This window comes from Lithobates pipiens, unplaced genomic scaffold (genome assembly GCF_037356315.1).
Source record: "Lithobates pipiens isolate NorthernLeopardFrog02 unplaced genomic scaffold, aLitPip1_a1.2 Scaffold_16, whole genome shotgun sequence".
Classification (NCBI taxonomy): Eukaryota; Metazoa; Chordata; class Amphibia; order Anura; family Ranidae; genus Lithobates; species Lithobates pipiens.
Window position 1 is genome coordinate 323,024,567 of NW_027507748.1, and position 10,315 is coordinate 323,034,881.

Genomic DNA, 10,315 nt, shown 5'->3' on the forward strand with positions numbered 1-10,315 from the left:
CAATATAACAGAAATCTGTCTTGAAGCAGTAGTAAACCACCAGGATAATGTCTATTGAATTTTTCCAAGAAAAGGGTACAAACCGATAATGCACTGATATGGTCAGCCCCACATTAGGGCATATAAGTCAATGTTTACTAGAAACCATTGAGCAATAACAGTATTCTCAGTTGAACTTGGATATTGTATACTATAATATTGCTGGGTGTCTGGTAAGGGTGTTCTTTCCACCTTGACACCCCATCTGGGATCAAACTGTCAGTGGGAAGCAACCTCACCAATCCTTTCTTGCCATTTCTTTACTATAGTAAGAATTCAAACAAAATTTTCTAATACAGTATACGGGCGTTGTCAATGTCAAACCAGGAAGGTCACTTTTAGGCATCATGCACACTGAACATTTAACATTCATATAGGAGACCCAAGGTTCCCATGTCATATCAAACTTTTCCCTAGTAATTTGGAGCATGCCAACTAATTTTTCTTGGGACATTGTCCACGAGATTTTGGGTTTAGCCAACTTAAAGGAGAACATGAGTCTCTAAGCACAGGCTATTGTCAGTTTAGCCCCAAGTAAGATATACAATATCAGAGCTAGGGTATATTTGGAGATTCTCAACACGTTGGTTTAGTAAGGCCATCTCAGGAGCCTGGGACATAGATACACCAGTAATTTTGCAGATCAAATTGAAATTTTAGTTCCAAAAACCCTCTTATCCTGGGGCATTGCCAGAAGATGTGGTACTGTGTGCCCATATGACCACAACCCCTGATGCACAAGGGAGAAACTTCAGGGAATAGTTTAGCAAGGTAAGTGGGAACTATCATCTGGACATAACTTTCAGACTGGCTTTCATGAATGAAACACTGTGTAGTCCCTTGAAAGTGCGTGCCAGATTGGTGCCAAGTGTTTAGATCCCATTCTATCTTGAGATCCCATCCCCACTTTAGCATTTATGAGGTTTTTTTGGTGGTGTCCGCCAGGGTCAAGTAGATTAGGGCGATACCTTCCATTTCATGACATTAAAAACACAAATGTTAATATGGGGTAATCCTTAAAGGATCTGATTTATCCACTCAAACAGAAAGTTAAAAGTGTGAAATTTGGATGAAACTAAAATCTGAGGGCGGAATCTCCAATTTACTGACACAGTGGTTATATGACGGACCATTTGAGTTTAAAAAAATAGAAATAAGTGCCCAATTCTGTAAAGACCCTTGTCTGTCCACCATTTAAATACCTTTATGCCTCTTCCTTGGGTAAAGTACTATTTAGAACAGGGGTGTCCAAACTACGGCCCTCCAGCTGTTGCAGAACTACACATCCCATGAGGCATTGTAAAACTCTGACATTCAAAGACATGACTAGGCATGATGGGGATTGTAGTTCCTGAACAACTGGAGGGCCGTAGTTTGGACACCCCTGATTTAGAAGAACTCAATATAAGAAAAGGTCTAAGGAGATATGTGGGACCAATTGCCTGTCCATAGTAACTCAGTCAGGTTTACTGCTCTTAGAATGGACTGAATAAGATGTTTGGTATTACCACCACAGATTTGGAAAACCTAGTCCTCCTTGGAGTTTAGGTCTATATATGATATTCTTGGGGAATCGATGTCCTGTCTTACCCCAGACAAATTTGACAATGGTGGATTGAAATTTGGAGATGTGGGAGAGACCAGAAGAGATAAAAAGGATTGGGGTACTAGAGTCATTTTGATCATGTTGACTCCAGGACCAATGCGATAGCTCAGATGTGTTTTTTTTTGATCGGGGGTAGTTGACATTGTATATCTGATCGATGGAGGCCGCCAGCTGGATACCTAGATATGGGATGGCCCTACGGTTCCATGCAAACAAAGTGTTCTTGTAGATGATCAATCAGGTCTGGAGCAGTCGTTACATTAAGAGCCCTAGATTTGGACATAATACGCAAGACTGATGATAAGTGACCAAAATGGAGCAGTAGTTTCAAAATATTCAGCGGAGATATAAGGGGGGTTGACAAAGATTATTATCTAGGAAAAGGGTGTATTTAAGGGTGGACAGAACGCATTGTAGTCCACGGATATTTGGGTGGTTACGTATAGCAATGGCCAAAGTTTTACGGCCATATTGCAGATTAGGTGAAAGGGGTCATCCCTGTCTTTTCCTTAGCAATAGACTTCTACTCTGAAATCTTTCAGAGTATAGACTTTGCATCCTAACTTGTGCGGTAGGATTAGCATAGAAGGTTTCTAGAATTCTTAAAGCGTTAGGACCAAAACCCCACCTTCTAAGAATGGAAAAGAGGTAGGGCAAGGAGACTTTCCAACCTGAATATAGGTAATGTCATAATATGCTAGTATGTGTTGGATACTAGCATATTATATTAGACTTACCTGAAGACGACGCCTTTCAGCGCTGAGCTACCACTGCTGCAGGCGCTTCCATCTCCACCTGGTCTTCCTTCCGGGTTCGCAAACTCCGGCTGTGTGACTGGCTGGACCCATGATTACCACTCCCATGCCGTTTTACGTGGCCATTCCTTCAGAGCGCATGTGCCGGTGAAGTCACCGGTTTCATGTACAGTAAATATCTTCTAAGTGGTGCGCGTTTAGGAGATATTTGCACTACCTATAGGTAAGCTTTACCTATAGGTAAAAGTCAGATCAGAATTAATTCCCAAAAGTGATATTTTTTATTTTGCACAGCATATACACATCCATAGCATGGTTTTAATACCTTTTATTTTTTGGTGTGTAAACAAAGTGGCAGCATTGTCCCCCTTAGCACTCTGAAAGAATCCACCGCAGAACACTTTTTCCAAATAACACAAGTGTAAACGCCCAACAAGCTGAGGTTAAAAGTTGTTTGGTTATTATACAGGTCTTTATACTAGTACCCTTCTGCTGCAATTCCCAGCCCTCCAATCATATCCCGTGATCTTTTTCTCTACAATCTGTGCACTATCCTGAACTTCTGGGTTACAGAGGAGGGTACCAAGGGGTGTGAAGCCAAAACAAGGCCATGTGGATTGTTAAAATTCTGTGTGGGTTCTTAGCAGGTGGCTAGTCAAGGAGACACAAATGGGTGGGCAGTGACCAGGGAACCAGGCAATGGATGGGGGTGTTTACATACCGCTGTAGTGAAGCTTCATACCCGCAGAAAAATCTACCAGATAATGTACTAATATGCACTGCATACTAGCACACAAGGATGTGCTCCAGCGTGTCTGTACAGCCCACCAGGAAGTCGCCACTGCTCTGTTTACAAGCAAACTCTGCACCCGCACATCAGGACAAAGTCTCACTGCCTGTGATTAGCGCAGCGCCAACTTCCTGGTGGGCTCTGCACATGGGCTGTGCGAACATGTCGGAGCTCATACTTACTAACACATTATGAAAAACTTACCTGCACGCTGAGCCCCCTAGCTCAGCGCTGTCATGGCACCCCCCTGCTTCCATCTTCACCCAGTCTTCCTTCCAGGCTCAGGCTCCTTGAATGGACTAGGCAGTGATGATGTCACTTCCGCATACATGCCACTATATGTCCTGAATGCATGGATGACGTCAGCTGAAGTGAATATCTCCTAAACCGTACATGTTTAGGAGATATTTATTGTATCTACAGGTAAGCCTGTTAACTGGTAGGCTTACAAACACTTTAAAAAGGCAGTGAAGGTAGGTTTCCAAATTTGAAGCTGGTGTAAAGCTAACCTAACCTATAAAAAAAAAAAAAAAAAAAAAAAAAAAAAGAGCAAAGAAGAGGATGATTGTTGGGGTTTTGGAAGAGTGGAACAAGAGAAAAAAAGCCCCCTCCTCCGTAGGGCTCACATCACCTCTTAAAACGCCTGTCAATCGCTTCTGAAGCATGATCCAAATGCAGACCAGGCTTCAGCAGTGAAGGGCTCACTGAGACGTGTAAAAACATTTGAACACCAATGCATTAACTGTGTGCTTGACATGTCTGTGCCCCCATTAAAATGTTTTGGCAGACGTTCCCTCTTACTTTCCTATTGTATGGATCTTTGTATCATCTTTTAGGTAGTAATGCTTTTCGACATCCATAATGTGCTTGTGGCACGTTTACATTGACATCAATAGAAGCCTTGGTGGAGTGGTAAAGCCTGGCAAATGACAAGTTGGGTCAATTTTGACACAACGCTGTCACGTAAACACTAGTCGCTACATTTGTGAAATTTCCAAATTTGAAGCTGGTGGAAAGCTAACCTAACCTATAAAAAAAAAAAGGAGTAAAGAAGAGGATTGTTGGGGTTTTGGAAGCATGGAATAAGAAGAGAAAAAAGCCCCCTCCTCCATAGGACTCACATGGAAATGTTTACCTGGCACACAACAACAAAAGGCGGCCAGTGTGTGGAGCGCAGAGCCCCATACGGGCTATGGAGACCTTTAAACATGGAGCTGATGACACCATAGGAGTGCACTGCACGACCCGGAACCCTACATGGCTATTCCCGTCCCCGCCGAGGGGGGGTGCGCACACACACACACATCAGGGGTCACATCACCCACACGGCCACCCTCTTCTCCACCTCTTACCCCAGGTGAGGCCTACATACCCCTGGAGCTGTCCACAGCCTCGCCCTTCCTCTCAGCACTACTTACCGGGCCCCACCGCCTCCATCTCCGCTGCGGTCCTCTCCGGGAGTCTCTTTTTCTCCGGAATATTTGCTCCGGGTGTGGGACCCTCCACGGACGGAATCGGGTCAGAGGAGGAAGGAAGCCGCCGAGTGTGTCGGGGCCTCAGCGACCAGTGACTGGAGAGGGGACAGGAGGCGCCGGATGGCACACGGCCGCCCTACAGGACCTTCTTCTGCCGCCACACACCGGGGAAAACACCACAGGCCGCCCGTCAATTCAACGCGACAAGCGACACCGGAGGCTGGGGAGACAGTGTGAGCGAGCGTACGAAGCGGGGGCGCGCACTGGTGGGGCGGGGGCGCGCAGCGTGTGCTGGGACCGTGTACGGGCGGGGTGGGGGGGTCTGCCCTGTGCAGAGGAATCATTCAACCCCCGGGGGACACACAACTTCCTAAATGATTCACACAATACACAGGACTGGAGGGATCACAGCCGGAACATGGAGGAGGGGGAATACCTGCCCATTGGAATACCTGCCCATTGTCTACAAAAGGTTACGTGGGATCAGTCTCTTCAGCACCTGAAGCCCCGCTAAATACTCTACAATCTTACCTTACTACCCCCCCCCCAATACGCTACATTGTACCTTACTACACCGCCCCCCAATAAGCTACAATCGTACCTTACTGCCCCCCAATACGCTACAGTAGTACCTTTACTACCACCCCCAAATACGCTACAATCGTACCTTACTACTCCCAAATACGCTACAATCATACCCGACCACCTACAGCCCAATATGCTACAATCTTACCTCATCACCTATATCCCCTCCTGCCAATACATTACAATCGTACCTTGCTACCCCCCTCCCAATATGCTACAATCGAAGCTTACTACCCCACCCCCCAATAGCCTACAATCGTACCTTACTACCCCCCCCCCCCCCCCCCAGTATCCCACTACCTACATCCCCCCCAATACACTACAATCGTACCTCACTACCCCTCAATACGCTACAATTGTACCTTATTGCCCCACAAATATGCTACAATCATACCCAACTACCTACATCCCCAATATTCTACAATCATACCCGACTACCTACACCCCCCGCTAATACACTACAATCGTACCTCACAATACGCTACAATCGTACCTTACTACCCCCCCCCCCCATATGCTACAATGGTACCTTACTACCCCCAATACTAACCTCCTCCAATGTGCGACAATGGTATTTTACTACCTACATCCCCCAATACACTACAATCGTTCTTTGCTACATACATAAACACCCCCCCCCCCCCACATTATGCTACAGCCTAAATTAGTAAATGTATACTCCACAATACATTACAATAATAGATTACTAGATACATACACCCAATACGCTACAATCATAGATTACTTTATACATCACCCCACATTACACCATAATAGATTACATAATGTACTGTGTGGTATATGTATGTAGTAATCCATTATTGGAGTATATGTCTATAGTAATCTATTTGTAGGGTGTAAGTATGTAGTAATCTATCTTCTAAGCAAAAAAATTGTGATTCTGATTTTAGCCAGAATCATGCAGCTCTACTGCCTGACCAGGTATCCAATCAGGCATCGGAGCATTTGCCTGAGTACTTGTACTCAGACAAATGCTCAGTATCGGTGCAAACCTAATGTATGTAGTAATCTCTTGTAATGTAGGATGTATGTAGTAGACTACGTGTATACAACCCACATTACATTATAGAAACAGATTACTACATAGATTTACCCACAGATGTCGGAATAGCCAAACAGCAGAAAAGTCTGGATGCAGCCATTGTTCAGCTGAAAATTTCAGTCAAAAAAAAAAACAAAAAAAAAAAAAAACACCTGGTTGATCCTGCTGTTCTGTCGCCATCTGCTGTTCGTGTCCCTAATTCAGCTACAGAGCAGTGTTGGCAGCTCTGCACATGCTCATTTTCAGTGAGTTTCTATGCTGAGCATTTCCACCCCATCACATATGGGCAACAATTTAAGAGAAAAAAAGACAAACATTTTGAAAACATTTTTGCTTTCTGCTGTAAAATCCAATGTCCAAATAAAAAAATTCTTCATAAATTGTGGCCAAAATGTATTCTACTACAGTACATCTTTCGTTTAAAAAAAAAAAAAAGTTCAATTAAGTGTGTATTGATTAGCTTGCATAAAAGTTATAGAGTCTACAATCTATGTTATATATACATGATTTTTTTTGCGCGCGATGAGTGACTTATGTGACTGCAACAGAACGGCAGGCAATCTGACACGGGGGGGGGGGGGGGGGGGGGGGGCGCGGCATTTGGCAATAATTTGTAATTGTTCATTGTAATCAGATACTACATGTGGTGGCGACCCCCAAAAGGAGTTGCTTGATGAGTTGTGTCCCCTGTTCCTGTGCCCATGACTCTGCAAATGGCACCACACTGACACCTGGCTGGGAATAGTTAATGCAGATGCATAAGCAGTACTCCAATGGTAAAATATATGGCACAGCAAGGAATATGTATACAAATGCCATTACCCATTGAGGCATGGACTCCACTAGACCTCCAAATCTGATAGCAGGTGCAATGCTCTGCAGGCTCCCAAGAACAAAAAGTTTACCTGCAAAACAAAGGTATTATTGTCAATGAACTTATCAATTTTAAAATAAATGGTGGGAGAGTCCCTGATTTACTGGGGCCAGAATGATTGAAGCCCAATTGATTCATCTCAGACTTCAATTTTTTTGGCTTCAAAGCTAAGCAAGAAAGTCCTGGGCCTCAACTCCACTTTAGCTACATGTTAAGCCCAGAAAGTTTTTCTTTTATGGAACAAAGCCATCAGTTCAGACACCTCACAAAAGTCGATCGTAACAAGGAATTTCAGCCTTGTAAAAGTGGAAAGTGGAGCATTCCCAATAAGTTGAAAGGGCAGTTTGTGAAGTACAGAGTAAACCAAAATCCAATCCCATGGAATATGTTAAACGAACAGAAGGAGCCACACAGGACACCCTGACCAAAGGTCTTAAAGTGGTAATAAACCTGTTATTTTTACCTACAGGTAAGGCTTATTCATTCATTTTACCTACAGGTACGTTTTTCAACATCTCCTAAACATTCACCGTTTAGGAGATATTCTAGCAATCAGCAGCCGGTGACATAACAGACACAAGCGCCCTGAAGGAACAGCATACTTGTGCCGTTCCTTCAAAGCTGTTAACCACAGCTGAGACTCCCACACGTATGCCGTCATCTCAGCTCGGCCACTCAGAATGCTGGAGTGCGTAAACCCTGAAGGAAGACCCGTTGAAAATGAAAGCCTCTGCAGCGGTGACAGGACCACTGGAGGGCTTTGGTTTAAGTCAAGTCTTTCATAGGGCACTAGTATGTGATGCATACTAGCATATTATGAAATTGCTTTGCAGGCTGCAACCTATGTAGACTTTACTACCGCTTTAATCAAAAATCTTTAATCAAAAATGGGAGGCTAGTGGTCTTTTGAACAAAATTGCAAACGCCAAGACCTTTGAGGGTAATCAAATGCTGATCTAGGTCTCATCGCCAAACATCCAACAGCTTATTTCCTGGGGTGAATGTTATTTCTTTGTACCAAGCAAGGAAAGACTTCCAAGTACAATGGCAGACCTTGCAAAAGTTGACTTCCTAGCATCTTAGGCATAAGATTCAGGGAGGCTCCTGTCCCTGAAGACCTGTTCTGTAACAAACATGCAATCAAAGCCAGCAACTGAAACACTACTCCAAACAGAAAATACACACTGTCAAGAGCAGCCTACAGAGGGTTCTGCCAGGGGTCTGATCAGGTCAGAGTAGGCATTTGAAGATATGAGGATCATCAGTATGCCTTCCCTTCTCCACCATGTGGAGCAAGCAAGGTCATGTCGGGGGGGGGGGGTAAGAAAGGCATAGATTAGTTTATATTGAGCACATTGAGCCACCAAAGCACTCACTGCTTCTACCAGAGGATCTCTGCACCTGGAGACAAAATCGGTCTACCTCTTGGCAAGACTTCAGATTTCCCCCTAAAGGGAGCATTGTCTGACTGGATCCCAAACCGATGACCCTCCTGTGAGGATGTTCAGCATTGTGGTGACAAATTACTTGGAATACCATCTTCTGATAGCATTCTGGAGCTCCAAGTCCCTTGCACTGATGGGGGTTCCCTTCCCAACCTATCAGGCTGGCTTGCATTGTGAGGATCTGGCCTGAGCAGCGTTCTTAAGGCAAGGTCAAGATATTCCAAGCAAGGAGTTAACTCAACATCAACTTCTGAAGGTTCAAGATTAGGGATGAGCTTCGTGTTCGAGTCGAACGTACGTTCGAATCGAACATTGGCCGTTCGTGCGTTCGGCGAATTCCGAACGTTTTGGCCGTTCGCGTCAAAATTCGAGTGACGCGCGCGCGGACCACAATGCACTGCGTTGGCGCAGTGCATTGCTGTCCGATGATTGGCCAAGCATGCACTGTGACCCCGCATGCTTGGCCAATCGCAGCGCCGGCAGCGAGGAGAGCCATGATTGGCCACAGGCATCCTGCCTGTGGCCAATCATAGCTCAGACTGTGTAGTGCACGCCCCACACTATATAAGGCCGCCTTTAAGGCGGCCTCCTGTAGTGTGTTACTTTGCATCTGAAGCAGTGGGTGTTCTGTGTACCTTCAACACAGTACACACCAATCGTTTTTGGCTGATTTCCTATCTTGCTGCTGTGTAGTGGTTGTTGTCTGTGCCCTGACTGCAGTATACACCACTATATTCACCTCACCTATATAGCTAGTGATCTAGCTTTAACCACTTAACAACTGCCCATTGCCGATTAACGGCTTCAGGGCGGTTGTTTAACTCAGAGAGGCCGTTAATTAACGGCCTCCCAGAATTCTGCTCTCGCGTGCCCCGAGGTGTGCGCACTCGAGAGCATCCGTGACCGCCGGGTCCATAGGACCCGGCGCATCACGGTAAACGGCCGCTCATAGTGGCCGTTTACCACGTGATTGCTCCGTCAAATGACGGAGTGATCACTTGGAAACAAACCGGCGTCATGTTATGACGCCTGTTCCTCCCTCCCCTTTCTGTACCGATCGGTACAGCGGAGGGGAAAGAGATCGGTGTCAGCAGCGATGTGGGCTGCATCTGCAGTGCCCACATCGCTGCTCACCGAATTTAACCCCTCAATTCCCTGCCAATACTCTGCAATACCAGTGCATACTCTGCAGTACCCCGCCATTACTCTGCAGTACCCCGCCATTACTCTGCAGTACCCCGCCATTACTCTGCAGTACCCCGCCATTACTCTGCAGTACCCCGCCATTACTCTGCAGTACCCCGCCATTACTCTGCAGTACCCCGCCATTACTCTGCAGTACCCCGCCATTACTCTGCAGTGCAGTACCCCGCCATTACTCTGCAGTGCAGTACCCCGCCATTACTCTGCAGTGCAGTACCCTGCCATTACTCTTCAGTACCCCCCATTACTCTGCAGTACCCCCCATTACTCTGCAGTACCCCCCATTACTCTGCAGTACCCCCCATTACTCTGCAGTAACCCCCATTACTCTGCAGTACCCCGCCATTACTCTGCAGTACCCCGCCATTACTCTGCAGTACCCCGCCATTACTCTGCAGTACCCCGCCATTACTCTGCAGTACCCCGCCATTACTCTGCAGTACCCCGCCATTACTCTGCAGTACCCCGCCATTACTCTGC

The 10,315-nt window shown here is 45.9% G+C and overlaps 1 protein-coding gene across 1 annotated transcript in view; it reads right to left on the minus strand.

The window, feature by feature from the left end:
- Positions 1-4,932, minus strand: part of LOC143982742 (protein argonaute-4) — a 145,082-nt gene extending 140,150 nt beyond the window's left edge. The window contains exon 1 of the mRNA XM_077481722.1: positions 4,609-4,932. Coding sequence (XP_077337848.1) covers positions 4,609-4,627 — 19 coding nt within the window. The 5' untranslated portion in view covers positions 4,628-4,932. The remainder of the gene's footprint in view (positions 1-4,608) is intronic.
- Positions 4,933-10,315: the final 5,383 nt, after the last annotated feature.